At 42.4% G+C, this 19,351-nt stretch overlaps 2 protein-coding genes across 2 annotated transcripts in view; one reads left to right on the top strand and one right to left on the bottom strand.

Annotated features, from left to right (window-relative positions):
* Positions 1 to 19,351, top strand: part of MTOR (mechanistic target of rapamycin kinase) — a 130,129-nt gene that overhangs the window by 47,885 nt on the left and 62,893 nt on the right. The window contains exons 26-28 of the mRNA XM_063107113.1: positions 4,043 to 4,185; positions 7,100 to 7,262; positions 7,399 to 7,544. Of these exons, the coding sequence (XP_062963183.1) occupies positions 4,043 to 4,185; positions 7,100 to 7,262; positions 7,399 to 7,544 (452 nt within the window). The remainder of the gene's footprint in view (positions 1 to 4,042; positions 4,186 to 7,099; positions 7,263 to 7,398; positions 7,545 to 19,351) is intronic.
* Positions 12,824 to 18,367, bottom strand: ANGPTL7 (angiopoietin like 7). Its single transcript, XM_063103664.1, has 5 exons — positions 17,998 to 18,367; positions 14,895 to 14,995; positions 14,107 to 14,301; positions 13,234 to 13,432; positions 12,824 to 12,993 (listed from the first exon to the last, which is right to left on the bottom strand). Exons 1-5 carry the CDS (start codon positions 18,365 to 18,367, stop codon positions 12,824 to 12,826), a joined length of 1,035 nt encoding a protein of 344 aa, XP_062959734.1.

The following is a 19,351-nucleotide window of genomic DNA, read 5'->3' as shown; positions in this document are numbered from 1 at the left end:
AAGGCCCTTGGAATCCCCCAAAGCCACACTAAGCCAAAAAGTTAGGCCTTTAATTCTGAAAGAAAAGCCTTGTCAAGTAAAGGTGAAACAAACAGGAAATCTCCAAGAGCCGTGCCGCACATACGAGACCCTCTGCAGCCTGCTGAACAAGGGGTATCACTCCTCAGGCTCCCATGCCATTCCCTATAGCAGGATGGCTCATGGCACCATCCCCCTAAAAACAGGCAGTTTCAAAGCATCACTAGTGAATCTGAGCAGAATAATCATAGTTACTTCATTAACTTTTAAATAAATATTTTCCACCATTTGACATTAGTCTTTGGTGCTTCTGGTGACTATAAGCATCTCCCAATTTGGATTTCAACATGGTGTTATTCTTCATTTGTAGCAGCAGATAGAGGTAAAGAACTTGGTGGGTCTGTCCCAGCTGACCTGCTCATACAGATTTGAACATAGTTCTGTGTGTGTGAATGTGTGTGCTCAAACCCAGCTTCAAAATACTGACTATTGTGTCAGAGTCTTTACCCGCATGGACCACTGTTAAGAAATATTTGCTGATTTTAGATAAAAGTGGTAAAATATCCCTGGGTCAGGATTGATGCTGCTTTCCCTCTGGGGATTTTGTAACTGCTAGTCTGACTTCAGGAAGAAGAAAAAGGTCATCAGTCACCTGGCATTCCCAGGCAGTTATTGAGACCACCCTGCTGACAACTCACACTTGAGAAAGGACCAGGCAAGGAGGCCAGGTGCACATTTCCACCCAGATGTTTTCAGCATGTCTAGGTTCAGAATGTCCTTCCAACCAGGCAGCTGTTTACCCTGCTTTAGAGCTTTGTTCTCTCTATTTTAGCAAATTCCCCAGTAGTCCAATTTGCTTCCAGGAGGTTTTTCTTTCTACCCAGGACTGGGAAAAATAAGCATAAACCTTGCCAAACAGACAAGGTTTATCTCACCTGAAAGAATAGATCAGTTTTTAAAAACCTAAGCAAAATCCTCCATAGCTGATTTTTGGATTCATTTCATCAAAAAGTGAATTGTTCTTCCACATAATCATGTAAGGATAATTAGGAATTGGTCTATTTATCAGTTTTAACGAGCTTTCAAAATAACAATTTGCCACCTCAGTCACTGTTCTATTGACTGTGCTAATAGAGGATTTACATGAGACAGAAAACATAAAAACCATTTATATACAAGGGTACTTCAAAAAGTTCATGGAAAGATTCATATTATCTTTTAATTCTGTTTTTCCACAAATTTTTTTTTTTTTTTTTTCTTTTTGGCAACTGGCCGGTACAGGGATCTGAACCCTTGACCTTGGTGTTATCAAGCACCACGCTGTAACCAAGTGAGTTAATAGGCCAGTCCCCCACGAACTTTTTGAAGTATCCTCATATACCTCTAGAGTGCTTTCCAGAATTTTCAGGAGCTTTGCTTATGACAATCCATTTGGGCTTACCTTCACAATAAATAAGCTGGCATTTCGTGAACATGCACTGGTGTCACCAGATGAAGCAGTCATCAGGGTGGTTAGCAAAAGGACCCTGGTCTATTTTTATACAGTTATTGCAGAACCCAAAGAATTGGGAGGTGATTATGGCTTTGTTTTTTGTTTTTGCTTTTGGCAGCTGGCCAAGGAAGTTTGTTTTAAAGAGCATGGGGGAAAGAACCATGTGGGGGGTTTGGCCTGTTTGATAGATTGTGCAGTTGTCCGTTAAGCTATGATATTTCTGAAGACCTATTTACTGCCATTTATTAAGTACTAACAATAATTGATATCAACAACAACTAACATTTGTTGAGTGCTTTCCATGTACCAGTGTTGTGAGCACTTTATGTATATTAACTCAGTTAATCATCACAATAATCCTATGAGTGCTGTCATTGCTGTACCCATATTATAGATGTGGACCTTGAAGCACTGAAAGGTTAAATAATTTGCCCAGTGTCTACTAGTAAATGGTGGAGCCAGGATTCAGACTAGGTAGAATGACTCTAGAGTCCACTCTCTTAACCACTGTGTTAAATTATCGCTGTCTTATCCAGACTCAACCTCACATAATTAGAGGGAGAAAGAAATTAGTAATACTTCCTTGTTTATGTCCAACTTTTTTTTTTTTTTTTAAGGATCCGAACCCGTGGCCTTGGTGTTATCCGCACTGCACTCTCCCGAGTGAGCCACGGGCCAGCCCTATGTCCAACTTTTAAAGTACTATGTAATACAGTGAAGCTATGCACAGACCTATTGTGTGGGTAAGAAGCCAGAAATCTATGGACAGAAAAGGACTTGCTGATGAGTGACATTACATAAACTATTATTTTATGTCAGGAACCAAAGTAGAGATACGACAAGAAAGGAACTAAATAATTATCACTGACCATACAATGGGAACCTGAAGGAGAAGGAATAGTGAGACTAGATACGAAAGACTGTTGGATGAACTGGAACAGAACAGGGTCTAAAAATCAAGTCTCACTCTTCTCCTTCAGGTTCTCGTTGTATGGTCAGTGATAATTATTTAGTTCCTCTCTTGCTGTATCTCTGCTTTGGTTCCTGATATAAAATAATAGTTTATGTAATGTCACTCATTGGCAGCTCTTCAGAATTAGCAGCAAATCTCCAGTTTATCCCAGGGAGGTGATGGTTGAGTCGATGATGATTAGGTGATTTAGCACATGAAGGTCCTTTTATTCCCTGGACCACTTCACTAGTCCAAAGTTTGAGAACTTTTGCTTTAACTTACATGATTTCCCCTGTTTAGAGAGAATTGATATGTCTGGTCAGCTGGGAAGATCTTTTTTTTTTTTTTTTTTTGGCAGCTGACCATTACAGGGATCAAACCTTGGACTTGGTGTGATCAGCACTACACTCTAACCCACTGAACTAACCGGCCAACCCTGGAGAAATCTTTTAATAACGTATTTTTTAAATTAAGAATTTAGTAATTAGGGCTAGGCCAGTTTAAAGAAACGTCATTTTGATAATAATTGCACCCATTTTTTGCTCACTCCAGCTAGGCCCTTTAGATACATTACTTCTAGATGAGGAAGTCTGAGGCTCAGATGCAACATATACAAGTAATTTGCTTAGGGTTTTACAGCGTTGAATGGCAGAGCAAGGATCCCAGCCAGGTGTTTCTAACTTCAGAGAAATAGGCACTCATGTACACAGCACTAACTTTGTGCCAAGCACTGTTATAAATTCGTTATATTTATTAATTTACTTAATCCTTAAAACATACTATAAAGCAGAAACCGTCACTCTCATTTTATAGATGAGAAAACCGAGATAGAGGAGTTAAGTGACTTCCTGAAGATCAGAGAGCCAATAAGTTATATAACTGGGATTTGCACTCAAGCCATTGAGCTCCAGGGTATGGCCACTACTACAGTACACTGCCTCTCTCCAGAACTCGAGTCTTTCTATCCACCCACCTAAGCTGTCCCTGGTAGTAACTCTTGATGCTTGGAGAGTTCAGAGTTTTGAGGGCAGTTGGAGGGATAAACTAGAGAGAAGAAATCAAATCTGTTCAAATTCCTTTTTTCTTGTTCTTTCATAGTGCCATGTGCTTGGGCTCACTGCTCACCTGGTTGTAACATGATTCCTGATGGTGTGAACCTGAGCATTTTTCTTCTTCCTGTGTGACTCTTCATTGTCAAAAGAGCCAGTGTCCTAATACACAGAGAGTACCCAGCTCCCTTCATGCACTACTGCAGGCCATTAGGTTTTGTTGAGTGCTCTCTGAGTGTGACATTCCCCATCCATTCTGGTTCTGTAGAGCTCTCTGCTTTGCTGATGGTCAGAGTCCAACACAAACAAGTTGTAAAACAGGCTTTTTCTATATTGAGGTATGTTCCAGAGGTTGCTGCTTTTGCTTTATGGCTTCAAATTAAATATTACTCTTTTGTATTTGTGCCCAGGAGGAATTTTATCATGAGAGGTATAATTTTATAAATCAAAGAAGTAGAACAATTATTAAACAGGTGAGTGCTCTTTACAATTGGCCCTTGAAGCTGATGGTTTTCTGTTGGCACCCGGCAGGCCTGGGGAGCTGCCAGGAGGGTCTCCAAAGATGACTGGCTGGAATGGCTGAGACGGCTGAGCCTGGAGTTGCTGAAGGACTCCTCGTCACCCTCCCTGCGTTCATGCTGGGCCCTGGCACAGGCCTACAACCCGATGGCCAGGTATGATGTGTTAGAGCTTCAGATTGGGATGGAGAGGATCAGCACATAGAAAATAACATATACGAATTAATTTTTATTAGAGGTAGTAGTAAAATGGCTAATATTTTTAATTTTGCGAACTTGTGGACAAAAAGAAAGAAAAAGGCAAATTGAACATGCTCATATTATAGGAAGAGCAGCCATCTTAACCTTGCTAGTAGACCACAGATAAATACCTTTCGTTAGTAGATTTAGGTCCAGAATTTTAATAACAAAGTTATTTACAACTCTGAAAACAACTAAGTAATAATTGAATGTAACCTGTTTCCAATATTAATGATATTCTAATTACTTATTCTGCATTACAAATAATGCAAAACTTGGTGATCTAAAACAACAGTCATTTATTTTGCTCATGAATCTGAAGTTTGGGAGGACTTGTGGGGAAACTTTCCTCTGCTCCACTTGGTGTCAGAGGGGGTGGTTTCAGTAGAGGATCCACCTTCAAGATGGCTCGCTGGCATGTCTGGCAAGTTGGGGCTGACTATCCAGTGGGAACTCAGCTGTGGCTGGGGGCCTTGGTTCCTATCCATGTGGACCACTCCCATAGGTTGCTTGGGCTTTTTCACAGAAGGTTGCTGGGTTCAAGAGTGAGTGCCCCAAGAGAACAACATGGAAGGACATGTATTTTTATGATCTAGCTGGGGAAGTACATAGTGTTACTTCTGCCTTACTCTGTTGCTCAAGGCAGTCATAAAGGGCCACTCCGGGAAGGAGACATGGATGCTCCCTCTTGATAGAGGAGCAGCAAGATTTTTCAAGAACATATGAAACGGGAGATACTGTTGGAGCCACCTTTGGAAATAGGATTTGCCATAAACAATATAATTTTAAATAGTAAATCTTAAATAGCCATTTAAAATTTGGTTTACAGCTAGCCAGTTAGCTCAGTTGGTTAGAACACAGCCTCATAACACCAAGGTCAAGGGTTCAGTTCCCCATGTTGGCCAGTTACCAAAAAATAAATAAATACAGTAAAATAAAATATGGTTTATAAAAATTTTTAATGCTTATGAAAAATTTATAGTATAACGTAATTTAATAAAATGGAATGTAAAATGGCATGTTTGATTTCAACTATTAAAAATATGTGTACATAGAATAAATATTAGAAAGTAATCCGGCAATGGTTATCTCTAAGTAGGAAGGTTTAAGAAATGATTTTCTTCTTTTTTATTCTTTTCTCTATTTTCCAGATTTTTCTACAGGGGAATTTATTATTCATAATGAGACATAAAATGGTGATTTAATCAACAACCCTTCTTATTAGCAAGAAACAAAAAGCAAGGCATTTCATTTCACTTTTATTAACACAGCAGGTTTGCTGTTATGATGTGTATTTAGCAGGAGTACTGATGGTCCCTGAGATTATTGCTTTGATGCCATGATTTTGTTCCTCTAATTTCTTTCAAGTTTTATTTTAAGACTTTCAAAATAGTTTCTAGAACTTCCCTGTTTCCATAGTGTACAGATTTCATATGCTCAGCTGATGTTCTGTACTTCTCTTTTGCACAAGTCACCTCTGAGCACAGTGTCATTTAAAAGAGGCTTGTGGGGGCCGGCCCGTGGCTCACTCGGGAGAGTGTGGTGCTGATAACACCAAGGCCATGGGTTCAGATCCTATATAGGGATGGCTGGTTGGCTCACTGGGTGAGCATGGTGCTGACCACACCAAGTCAAGGGTTAAGATCCCCTTACTGGTCATCTTTTAAAAAAAAAAAAAAAAAAAAAGGCTTGTGGTAAATATACACATATGTATTTATCCCCTTAGTCCCAAATATGTTTATTTGGGATCCCATGTAACCTCTGACCTAGATCAGGAAAGGTTGTTTCTTAATTTATACAGGACTTCTTATGGTCTTTATGTTATCCTTTGAATTTCAAATTTTCTTTTCTCTGTCAGATTCCAAAATTATACACATTGATCTAACTTCACCTTTTAATATGTAATCATAAGTAGATACAGAGGCATCTGTTGCTAAACCCATCCATTACAGGCATATCTTATAGTTTCCAACTCCCCTTACCCCACATTCACCAAAAAAGTGGGGGATAGGATCAAAGTTAGATGTCAGGGGTGACAAATATGCCCATCCATGTGATGCTGTAATGATTTAAATTAGTTGTAGTAATCTTAGAAATGGCACATCTGGTTCCAGGTCTTTGTAAGGCCACAGCTGTTAGAGATTGGCTTAGAGAATCTTTCAAGACTTCTGGACTTAGATTCTATTTGCTAATGCTTCTAGTTTCTTAAGTTCTGTTGTCATTTTTTAAATGACCATCTAACTAAAGGTTCTGGTTATATTTGGAAAGCAATAGCAGATGCTGCCTTTGCCATTTCTGTTCTTCAGAATTTGGACACTGCCCAAGAAAGATCTTAAGAATCATTTGAAGATTATTATTTTCTGAATCTGTTAATACCACCTTCAGTGTTAGAAGTCTCCTTTCTGTTCATCCCCTCCGGTGAAGAGAAATGATGCAAAAACTGCCAGGAAATATGCCTGTGGAGACAAGTTACTTTGCTCTCTGCTCTTTTCCATTCCCTCCCTCTCCCAATCCCCTGTATATCACAGTGTCTATACCTGCACTGTAAGTTACAGTAGTCACTAGCCATGTGTGGTTATTTTAATTTAATTAACATTAAATAAAATCTAAAATTCAGTTCCTCAGTCACTTACCACAATTCAAGTGCTTAATGACCAATGGCTACTATATTGGACAGGAACGATATAGACCATTTCCAGAAAGTTCTATTTTTCTAGCACTGGTCTGTAGAACCAAAATCAGTGACGCCAGGAGCAGATTGACAGGTGTGACTTTGTGGCACCAGGCAGAGGCATGAGAGGTTTCCGGCATCTTTCTCCACTCTCCTCAGGGATCTCTTCAATGCTGCATTTGTGTCTTGCTGGTCTGAACTGAATGAAGACCAGCAGGATGAGCTCATCAGAAGCATCGAGTTGGCCCTCACCTCACAAGACATCGCGGAAGTCACGCAAACCCTCTTAAACTTGGCTGAATTCATGGAGCACAGTGACAAGGTGAAACTTCTCCCCATTGTCCAGATGGAGGCTGGCAGGGAACCAGCTGGTGGGAGGGGAGAAGCATCCATCCAGCCCTCTCTTATTAGTGCCCATCTGTCAATTTTCTATGCTGTGGGGTTTTGCTCTCCTCTAGGGCCCCCTGCCACTGAGAGATGACAATGGCATTGTTCTACTGGGTGAGAGAGCTGCCAAATGCCGAGCATATGCCAAAGCACTACACTACAAAGAACTGGAGTTCCAGAAAGGTCCCACCCCCGCCATTCTAGAGTCTCTCATCAGGTAGGCAGTAAACCCTTTTTAATTGCTGCTTCATTCAAAATAACCTCTCTTCTGCAACTGCCTGGTGCCACTTCACTTGGAGACTTCTGCTCTTTGAAATCTGGTCAGCATGTTTAAATGACATGTGGTTGCAGATGGCTCTCTCTGGTAGTTTGGGGAAATTGTCATTTCTGTTGACCCTTATCATCTGCATTCCTCTCATTTTCCAACCTGTGCTTTCTCGTCCAGGAAAATCAGTCTAGAAGCAATTCTATGGCCATAGCAGCCTAGGAAAGATAGATGTTTTTGTGTCTGGGTTAGATATCACTCTGTAAGGCAAGAGTAGGATGTACTGGTTCCTGGGCTTTAAAGGCCACCCAAAAGCGGGGTGGGATTTTATTGACTAAATCTATTGGTGCCTGAGTCCTCCTCCTTTGGAGTTCTATGAATGTAAGAGGCAGACTGAAGTCTGAGATCAGTGGTCTTTTCCCCTGATTTGGTTAAGTTCTGTCCTCTCATAAGATGGTTTTAAGTCTTCTGGGAATGGCAGAAATAGGCTGTTTAATAAATTTTCTGCTATTACGAAATTACAAACACCCCAAAATATTAGCTTCAGCTCCTAGAGAACTGTTCACTTCCCCTAATGATTTTCAGAGAATATTAACTCCGGGATCTAATTATCTTATGTAAATGCTAACATGGTTGATCATTTCACTGAAGATTATTTAGGCAAAATCACCCGACTAGTAAGTTCCTCCATTGTGGCAGATAGAGTCTGCTGTGTACAGTGCTTCCTTCATTTGAGAGGATAATCAAATAGCCAGGTTGTCTATTAGCTCAGCTAAAAAAAAATTCTGCTTTAAACACATGAAATTTCTGCTTTAAACACATTAAAAATTGACCCAAAAGGCAGAAATAGAATCATATTCTGCCCAAATAAATTGGAATTTGAGACAATGTTGATTTTTAAAATACCATATAGGAGGGCTAGCCCATGGCTCACTTGGGAGAGTGTGGTGCTGATAACACCAAGGCCGTGGGTTCGGATCCCTGTATAATGATGGCCGGTTAGCTCACTTGGGAGAGCGTGGTGCTGACAACACCAAGTCAAGAGTTAAGATCCCTTTACTGGTCATCTTTTTAAAAAATAAATAAAACAAAATACCATATAGGAACAATTATAAACATGCCATCCTAGAAGACATTTCAAATTAGGCACAGCAAATGTGAAAGCCCACATTTCTTCCTCTCATCTCTGGCTTAAGTAATGCAGTCTTACATGATAACTAACAAAATCTGGTAACTGAATATAACTTCAACGTCAAATAACTAGTTTTGCACATTAATTTTCTTGCTAACCTTTTTCTATTTGAGATCTGTCTAAACCTCCCTCACCTCACCCTTGATTTTCACCATATTTGAGACCATCATAGATGCATTAAAGTTAATGCAGATTTCGGGCCAGCCTGTGGCTCACTCGGGAGAGTGCGGTGCTGATAACACCAAGGCCCCGGGTTCGGATCCCATATAGGGATGGCCGGTTCGCTCACTGGCTGAGCGTGGTGCTGACAACACCAAGTCAAGGGTTAAGACCCCCTTACCGGTCATCTTTTAAAATAAATTAATTAATTAATTAAATAAAGTTAATGCAGATTTATAATAGAGAGATACAGTCAGAGACCTGGAAAAGTGCTCAAGAAAGTCATTTAGCTTCTTAGGTCACATAATTGAAAATAAGTCCTCAGAGTTCCCTGCAGATTGATCTTGGCTTTTAAAACAAAAAAAAACAAAAAACATCTCTGTTTCAAGGGAAAGCCAGTGCTCTCAGCTGTTCGGGTGTATTTGGCCGAATCAGCTCTGCTTACAGTTTTGCCCCATTTCAGCTGGTCTCCCATATCATTCCAGTATCTTTCTTTTTTGTTTGCAACTTTTACTTCTGATTTTGTAAAACTGTTTTTCCTAAGCCCTATTATGGTGTTATGCCTTCATCTTGACTGGGGAGAGTTTTAAGAAACAACCTTAGGCAGAGCTGCTGTTAAGGAAGTTGCTCACAGCACTCCCCTCACTTCCCCGGGTGAGCCACATGTGACCCCTCCTAGGGGTCACACCACTGGTGCTTGTACATCCCTGAGCCATTACTTTGGTCTGGTCTTGGGGACATAGCTCTTCAGTAGTAGATTGAATTTCCATCCTCACAGTGGCTACTGAACAGATTGCAGCTAAATTCCTGCCCCCACCCCCAACAAATTACAGACGTCTTACCTGTTTTGACTACTAACACACAAACACACATACCCCACTTTATTTTTCCTACTCTTACTTTCCCTTCACCAATTTGTCCACTTTTTTAGGGCTATTGTAATATATACATTTGAGTCAATTGCCTTAGATTCTTTTTGAAACAATCAGGGTAACCTACACAAAAACATCTTTGTGCAGCTGTTTCTTATTTTTTGTTTTTAATTTTAAAAACTGTGCTCTGCTGATAATATTGTTCTCTTGCTGCTGATTCAATCTGTCTTCTTACCTGTTGATTTTTTTACCTATCTGCTCCATGACAAATTAAATCCCACATGTGATCCCCAAACCAGAGCTAACACTGAGATAGTATATTCCCATCTCCTTAAAGCACAGATATATCAGTAAGTATAATTGCATCTTAGGGGAACGGAACATTAAGTGGGTATTCGATACCCAGAGCATTAAGGTAAGGTCTGCTGGCTTTTGCTCTTCTGCCCTAAGTAGTGTGTCTGGTCAAAGCCAGATGCTTTCCGGGGTCTGGCCAGTGGCTCACCTGGAAGAGCGTGGTACTGATAACACCAAGGTCAAGGGTTCAGATCCCCATACCAGCCAGCCGCCAAAAAAAAAAACGCTAGATGTCTTCACTGTTCAGCCCTTGACGGGTAACACCCTTTATAAAAATTTTTCTGATTTAGACATATGCAAAATTAAAAATCAGAACAGGGCCAGTGCTCACTAGGTAGACATGCAGCACTAACAACTGCCCATCAGGCTGAATATGTCCTTTTTTCTGCACAGAGCTCTTCTTTTTTGTGCCTCCTTCTCTCACATATCTTAAAGGATCTGGTCAGAGCAAAACGTTCTTTACCCTCAGGAGTAACAGTGAGCTCTCTTTTTGGCTCCTGGTGGTTCTGTCCTCTTTCAGGTTCAGAGACCATGTTGTACTGTCATCTCTGAATCCTCAGTATCCACCATCAACCTGTACCAGAACAGGTGCTTTGGAAATGTAGGGACTGTTAGAATCGGCACCACTGCAGATGAAATGGTTGGGGTGTTCTGTGCATTCTTTGCCATCTGCTCTTTTCCATCTGCCCCTCTCTCTGAGAAGTTTCTGCCGAAAAGGTGAAGGAAACCACAGAGGCTGATTTAAAATTAACATCCTCAGGGTTTCCTTAGTTGTGGGGTATATAGGAGATGAGAGAGATAATTATTAGCTACTTCTGCCACAGCATTCTTGCTTTCTTTGCTCCTTTTAAGCCCCTGATATTTTTTATCGTTTTTCCTAGCAGTATGGTGCTAAGCATCGCAGATTCTTCTGCCTGCCTGAAGAAGTTTCTGTTTGAATATCTGTCCCATGAGAAGCCCTACTCCAATGTAGTTTTTCTCTACTCATTTTATTTCATTGAAAATCCCCAAGGTTCTTGTTTTTATGGTAAAGTAGATTCCCAACAATTAAAGGGCTAAAGGTATAGTAGAAAATATTAAGTACTGTATAATAGCTTATCTTACACTGCCTGACTCAGGTATATGGTTCTTTTGGATAGGAAAAAATGACTTCCTAAAGGTCAAGATTACTTGATACCATTATGGTTGAAGATATTTTTCCTTTCTAAATGGTTAAGCTAAAAGTAGGAGTGTGTGTATGCAAAATTTTGAAACCAAGTGGTTGTAGTGGCTTCTGTGGGAATTAGTTAAGTGGTCCAGGCTCTGATCTCTTCCCAGTGGCTGCTGGCCTTTTTGTCCTTTACCTTTTCTTTTTTGGCTTCCTACTCCTCCTCCCTTGGTTTCCTTAATACTGAAACAGACACAGAATCTCATTCTCACTTCTCACCCTCTGATTTTTTTACTTAAACATTTTACTGTGCTCTACGTGGTAATGGTAAGAATTAAAAAAAAAAAAAGCACACGTTTTAAAATATTTATTGTAGAAGCAAAAGAAACTTTGAATGTTTAAAACACAAACTACAATATTTTATTTTTTACAAAGCAAGATGCTTACATACAGCATGAATTATTAATCATAGCGCCATCTACTTTCATTTTTCAGCCATTTTTTTAATGACAAAAAGGAAGCTCCTGAGCCCATTTCTTACAAAGTAAATAAAAATAGATGTATCTGTATTGACTATGAATATTTGTAGGCAGTTTTGTGCAGGCTTCCATGAGGGACTATACCCACCTCCCACTGGTGCTCCCTGCCACCACCAGCCCCACTTCATGCCTTTCAATGTTATACTGTGATCAAGGCGAGCAGGAGAGGTGATAAGAGTCTGATTGAAAGGCCCAGTGCTCTGGAGTTTCCCTCCAAGCAAGTCCAACCTGGGCCAGCTCATCTCCAGCGAAACAATTTTTGTATTTTTAAAAAATGTGAGACTAGGGCCGGCCTGTGGCTCACTCTGGAGAGTGTGGTGCTGATAACACCAAGGCCACGGGTTCGGATCCCATATAGGGATGGCCGGTTAGCTCACTTGGGAGAGCGTGGTGCTGACAACACCAAGTCAAGGGTTAAGATCCCCTTACTGGTCATCCATCTTTAAAAAAAAAAAAAAATGTGTAGACTGAAGGTAATTTCATCATGTTTAAAAATAGAAACTCCCCTCCTCCACTGCCCTTTTTCATTCCTTTTTCTAACAGTCAAGGCCCCTTCTTCGAGAATCAAAATAATATTGTTCTTTTTAGCAAAGGGATTTGTTTTATGCCCTCACCTAACCTAGGTCTTAGAGAATTATGGGTAAAGTTATCTCACAATTATTTTTCACAGAAAAATCATGTGGAAAAGACAAGCTGCTGCTATGTAAGGGATCATGGGCAGACAGAGCCCACTCAGTCCAGCCCCCTGAGAAGTATGTGGCAAGACCCATTGTGTACTTCATCCCATTTATTGTAACATCCTTGGTACATATAATTTTATTGTGCTCCTTAGAGTCTCACTCTCTCATTGGAGATTATAGGTTATTTCCCACCCCTGCCCTTTCTACATGCTCTTCCTCTCCTTCTCTGCCCTTGCCCAGTCTCCATTTGTCTCCATTTCTGCAGCCCTGCTCCACAGCAGCCTCCTTTTAGGGCTTGAAATCTTCCGGGCGGATTTTCATCTCCACCCGTTTGAGAGAGTAGCTAGATCCATGCCAGCCGTACCAGGTGATGCCATCCAGGTGCTTGTTGTGCTCTCCCAAGCGGTAGTAAACACCATTGAGGTTGGAGTCTGTGCAGCAGTTGTACCAGTATCCACCTGACACAAGAAACAGATCAGTGCTGTAAGCTATGTCCTCTCCTTGGAAATAGATGATAGACTAGACATCAGGGATCTGTAATGTTGTTTCTTCAACAGTAGATAAGCAGTTAGAGCCAGTATCAAAAAGGGTACTGTGGTCAGAACACCAACTGTACAGTTATAAATTCACTCTCTCTCCTTAAGTGGGATTACAGGCTTATACCCAAACTTCTACTTCCCCATCCTCCCAACTCTCACCTTTACGGAGCTGTGCACACTTGTCCAAGCAGTTGTCATTGTCCTTGTCCTTGGTGCTGAAGGCTGTGTTGTTATGGTAGAGAAGGGCGTCGTTCCCCACATTCCCACTGTAGTTTCCCAGGAAGAGGCGATAGCTATTCAGTTCATTGCCCAGAACAAAGTTGCTGTACTCAGCATAGTACATGTTGCCCTCCCAGTCCTGTTGGGGAGGAGCAGAGCCTTGGAAAAACCTCATTTGATACTTCCCTTGTACTTCTTCTCTCACTCCAACCCCACAGCCAAACATCTTTTTGTAGCTGTGAATCTAGTAAAACTTTGTTGGTTGTTTACCTGTTGTACTTACCATAGTAATTAGGGAGTCAGAAAACAAAGGGACTAGATCATCCTTTTCTCCTGATTCACCATATGGCCTTGACTAGTCTCTCTAAGCAGTATTCCTTCTCTTCCCTGTCTGTAAGGTGCAGATATGTACTCTTGCTGAATCCCACTCAGAGATGTCGTAAGAGTAATGTGAGAATCTAGTGAGTGTTTCAAGACCTTCAATGAGGAACACCAACCAAAATCAATAAAAAGGTTTGCACATAAAGAACCTCATGCCCCAGGCCAGAGCAAAGACAGCAGTGTTCCACCCAGCTGACTATTGGATTTGCTGTGCTCTGGCCTGGGTCTGGCCTCCTCTTGTGCCCCCACAGTCCCACCTTTGTGAAAAATAAGAAAAAACCTATTCTACAACTGTACTGCTACCTGCAGGAAAACCATCATAATAAATATACAGATCTGTAGTAATTAAAATAGGAATGGTGCCCCCAGTGTTGTGCATAGTCGTATGTGGCAGCCCTCAGCCAGACCTGGAGCCCCAGGCCTCATGCTCACCTCCATCTCCACACGTAGCCGGGTAGGCTGTCTGGTGAGCCGGTGGATGTGTTCATTCCCCAGCCAGAAGTCCCCACGGATGCTGCCAAAGCCCTGCTTGTACTGCTTCCAGTCCCGATAGAAGGAGACAAGGCCACTCTTTCTTCTCTGAATGATGGTCCAGCCTCCACCTGATGTCTCCATGTCACAGAACACCTGTAGCAGAGAGGATGCTCTGGTCAGGGACTCATGGGAGCATGAGGGCAGGTTTCCCAACCTTTTTTCTGTCCCCACAGAGCCAATGGATGCACACACTCCCATAGTCACACTGGTTCACTGCAGCAAAGATGCTGCCTTGGTGATGGGGAGCTGGGCAGGTAGTAATTGGCTGAGGAAGAATGATCCACATGGGGGTTGGGGGTGACTGCAAACATAGCTTGAAGGGGAAAATCCAGACACTTCCAACATGTCCCCTTCATGTTCTCTCTTTTCTCCTTCCCAAAGAATAGCTGCTCTAGGACCTGGTAAGAGATTTAAAGTAGTTATATGTTGGTTGTGAGAGTTATCTAATCTATAGTAGAAGGTCTGGTGTTTGGTTGATAATGATTTGAAGAGGCCAAACAGATGCCTGGATTGGGTTGGGGGATGGGGCACATAATTTGAATGTTTATGTAGCTCTCTGGTATTTGGTGTGTTTGCTTCTGTTTGAGTTTCCCTTTCCTTAGACTGAGTAGCCCTGTTGTCACCATCCTTTGAGAGGGTGGAAGACAGATGGTAAAATGTGGGCCAGTGGGCTATAATGACCTCACCTCCAGCTCAGGGCTGCCCAGGAAGTCATCAGGAGGAAGCTTGTACACTCCAGAGATGCGATAGTTCTTCTGGTAGAGGGAAGAGCAATCATATATGGCATCTAGAAAAGGAGCAAACCACAGGGTGAGTGTCCACACTCAAGATTTGTGGCAAGTGGGCCGAGCCCGTGGCGCACTTGGTAGAGTGCTGCGCTGGCAGCGCGGCGACGCTCCCGCCGCGGGTTCGGATCCTATATAGGACTGACCAGTGCACTCACTGGCTGAGTGCCGGTCACGAAAAAACGACAAAAAAAAAAAAAAAAAGATTTGTGGCAAGTGGGGTATTCCTGCTGCATCTGAATTGGATGTTTAAAAACCAAGACTTTGCTTCTACCACAGGATCCCTGTGGGTGTTAATTACCAGGCAGTGTCTGGATTTGGGAGAGGTGGGCATCAGGAGATCAAGAAGGGTGTATGTTTTGACTTCACTAGTGATGGGGCAGAGGAGTGGGGAAGCCCTTCACCTGGATAGCATCAACAGGACAAACAAACAGGTGATTTCAGGTTAATTCTGAAATTATCCTGCTGTAGTTCTAAGCCATGAATTCTAGGAGTATTAAGTGTGTGAGGGCCATGTAACAGATACTCCTGTTGAATAGATTCAGACTTCTTGGGCAGCCATTTCTATTACAAGTTAAGTCATAAGTATCTCATAGGGCCTGGTTTTGTTGTTGTTTCTTGGTTTGTTTTTGTCATTTTCAGAGGTAATGGCTACTGCCAACTGGGGCCCAATTAACTGAGATAGATTTACAGTCTTATCTTTCCCTCTGTCAGTCTAACAATGTTAGATCCTCAAATGAAAACAAAGCACCCTGAGGAATGCTTTGAGGCCATCTCCTGGAAATTTTATTAAAATGAGGAAATGAGAGCATCAGACAAGCCAGTTTTCACTCTGGGGCTGATTTAAATGCTTTCTTAGCTGCCCTTGGGGCTACTCCTTTATGTCAGGTTTTGTCTCCCTATTCTAAATATCAAAGAGCATTGTGGAATAGACAACCTCTTCTGACAGGATTCAGAGAGCAGGGCTCACTCACTGTCCAGGAGATACTTCCTGCCTTCTATGTCTTGGATTTCTTTCCTTGGTGGCCACTGCATGAGGACCTTAGAGAAGAGCACAGGATGGTAGATGGTAACACTGCCACCATGGGAGTTGTCTGAGACGCCTTGGTACACTCACAGCATGTTGGAGGAGGGGAAACAGGGTACACTTGCCTTCACCATCAGAGTTCTTTTCTTCCTATTACTAGTGAAAGTACCAACTTACTGCTTTCTCCAAGGGGCTACTCACTTAAATATCAAGGTGACCCAGCACCTGCTTATAGAGGGAAAAAAATATAAGGAATGTTGTCCAGGGCAAGAAGAGTAAGAGGCCTGTCAGGAGAGCTATATTTGACCCCCAAGAAACTCCCTGCTGGGTGAAAAAGCCCCATTTGGAGGAGCAGGAGGTGGCATGGCCAGATTCCTCTGTCTGGCCTGGCCTTCCGTGTGTCTGGTCTCATCTCACAGACCAAATCAGGACTCATTTGTCTGGAAAATGGCCTGAGAATACCTTTCTAATCCCAAACCGAGGGTAAGGAAGTTCAAGCTTAGAAAGTGATTTGTACACGTTGGTTTAGATAACAGAATTTTCAAGCTTAATTTCATGTTAAAACTTTTTCTCCATTTGAACTCAGGGTAATCAATGACTTACTCATTCAAAGCTAATCATGTCTTTGCTCTTGACTTGGTTTTTAATGCAACCAACAGTTTTTTTGTTTTGTTTTGGTTTTTGTCCCTGGCTCCATACCGCAGGACACTAGGTGGGCCCCGAGGCACTGGCACAGTATGTCTGGTTGTGGGAGGGGGGTCCAGTCCCTGGCTCCACCATACCCCAGGTATTGGGGTGGGCCCCAAGGCACTGGCACGGGGTGCCTGGTTGTGGGAGGAGGGTCTGGTCCCCAGCTTCATACCCTGGGTCCCCAGGCGGGCCCCGAGGTGCTGGCATGGGGTGCCTAGTTGTGGGAGGGGGGCCTGGTCCTCTTCTCCATGCCCCGGATCCCAGGGCAGGCCCGAGGCAGTGGCGTGGGGTGCCTGGTTGTGGGAGGGGGGTCTGGTCCCTGGCTCCATACCCCATGTCCCGGGGTGGGCCCCGAGGTGCTGGCGAGGAGAACCAACAGTTTTTATATCAGCAAGAAATGATGTATCTATAGTATATGCTCCTTACAACTATTATTTTCCTGATAATCTCAGAAAATCAAATTTATCTCTAAACAATCGATTCATGTTGGCCTATCTGAGCCAAGCTAACCAGAAACTGAAAGTTATTTTGCAGAAGAAAACATTAAATGTATTTTATTTTTGACCTATTAAAAATCCATATTTCAGCATTGCATTTTCTTATTTCCTGTAATATTGAGGAGAATCTTATCTGAGACAATGGGAAAATAGAAATATCAGAACTGAGAAACTGAGGAGCCTCTCCTTTCCTGAACACAAAGGTTCAAATGGTTATGAGCAGTGTCTCTACACTTAATTCTGAGCCAGTGAGAAGAGTTATGATTGCAGAGAGAGTACACAAAATTCCATTAATGCCCATTCCTTCTATACCTTAGGGACACCAGAGAACTGTTTTTGGCAAAATTTTGCATTCAGAGCAACAGATGTTATAGTTTGGTGTTTGTTTCTTCCTTGGGATTGAGGGTACAGCCTGTCAGTTCTTGGTAAGGAAGTGGAATAGCCGCACCAACAGGGAAAGCTTGAACCCTGCTTCTAAGACTCGCTTGCTATGTGACTTTGGTCAGATCGTGTAATCTCTCAGTGCTCCAAGATGGTAATTCATACCTTTCTAATGTGCTGTAATACTGTGTGAAAAAAAGAGACCTGTGAAGGTACTAGGTAAATTTACAGAACATTAGTAATCAAAAGAAATATTCCATAAGCCTTTACTAAAGGGAAAGTATATCCCAAAAGAACCCCCAGTGACCATTCTGATGACCAAGTTATCTAGAAGAAATGCCATAGACAGGAGACACCCTGCTATATGATGGGGGAGGTGGTGAGTAGCATGAGGACATGTTCTCCTTACCTGCCGAGGTCTGAGTGACAGTCTGCGCTGCCTGCAGCTGCATGATGTCAATCTGGTTGTTCATCTCAGAGTACTTGCTCTCAGCATCTGTGAGCCGTGACTCCATGAGCTTGGTGTTGCTCTCCATCTCCATCACCTGCATGACCACGCCGACCCAGTCCCTCTCCTGCTTCTTGCTCAGTTCATTTAGCAGACTGCTTAGGTTGGCGACTTGGGCCTTGAGCTCCGTTACCTCCTCACAGCAGGTGGCTACTTTGAGCTGTGCGGGTGTCTTACGCTTAGGGGGCTTCTGCAGCCACGCTGGGTGGCTGACAAAGGCCACTATGAAAATGCAGAGCCAGGTCACAGCTGAGAGTGTCTCTTTCAACATCTTTTGTGGGCCTGAGTGAGGAAGGATCTTCCTTGGAGAATCAGAATATGCCCAGCTGAGGTCTGCAAAGCTGTAGCAAACTACAACCTTATACTTTCACTCTGGATGGTCTCACCACTTTGTTTTTTTTTTTTTTTTTTTCTTTCCTTGCTCTTTCTTAGCCTTTCTCGAAGCTTGAGTTCCTGAAAGTGGAGCTTAGTGGCTATCCTATAGCCTTCCTTCAAGCCTGAATACTCCACAAAGTCAGCATCTTAAATATTGTTTGTTGCCTGCACCTCCACCCCCACCATGGCCGTACACGGGGCTTTAGCCCCTCCCAGCTCATCTGGGAGGGTCAGGTGCCTGTTGAGTGAAGTCAGCGTAAACTTAGGCCAGAGGAGGGGAGGAGGGAGACAGGGGCGAGTCTGTCTTTCCTTGCCTGCACAGTCTTTGGACTGAGACAAGAGGACTGTGAATTTGTGTGTTTCCAGTTTCGCCTATTAGGTTATGCCCCTGCCAGCCACTGGCTCAGCTCAGCTCTATCAGCAAGCAGGGCAGGGTTAGAGGAATTTGCAAATTCCATTCTAAAGGTTATATAACCATAGGAAGAGAGTAAGATAGGTGAGAGTGTTGGGAATAAGGCTCTGTACTCACCCAGGGTGGCCTGTTAATGTAATCCATGCTGTTTATACGAGGATTTGGTATATTTTGGCATCCTGCTGAATGTGCTTTTAACTAGGCTGGTTATTACTGTCTGTAATCATCATTCTGTGTTTTGCAAAATTCTTATTCAACCTAGATCTAACACTATCTCATATTTGAAAATTTTCAACTTAGAAAAATTCTAGAAATAGAAGGACAAAATAAATCTCTTAGGAAGTAAAAAAAGAAAAGAAAAAATTGTAATTTGTATCCACAGGGTTTCTGCAGTTGTCTTTCTTTTTACATACTTTCTCCTTCAACAAAGAGTGGGTCAGTATAAGCTTCTCACATGACATTTTTCAA

Source organism: Cynocephalus volans, chromosome 8 (genome assembly GCF_027409185.1).
Source record: "Cynocephalus volans isolate mCynVol1 chromosome 8, mCynVol1.pri, whole genome shotgun sequence".
Lineage (NCBI taxonomy): Eukaryota > Metazoa > Chordata > Mammalia > Dermoptera > Cynocephalidae > Cynocephalus > Cynocephalus volans.
Note: the sequence above shows the minus strand (reverse complement) of the source record. Positions and strands in the feature narration are given on the sequence as shown.

Bases quoted from the DNA above. Each gene is read 5' to 3' on its own strand.
- ANGPTL7 (XM_063103664.1), bottom strand. From the start codon at position 18,367: ATGTTGAAAGAGACACTCTCAGCTGTGACCTGGCTCTGCATTTTCATA. The intron at 14,302-14,894 runs GTGAGGTCATTA...TCTCTGCTACAG, and splicing joins TGGGCAGCCCTGAGCTGGAG to GTGTTCTGTGACATGGAGAC. The intron at 12,994-13,233 runs GTGAGAGTTGGG...TTCTTGTGTCAG, and splicing joins GTGTGCACAGCTCCGTAAAG to GTGGATACTGGTACAACTGC.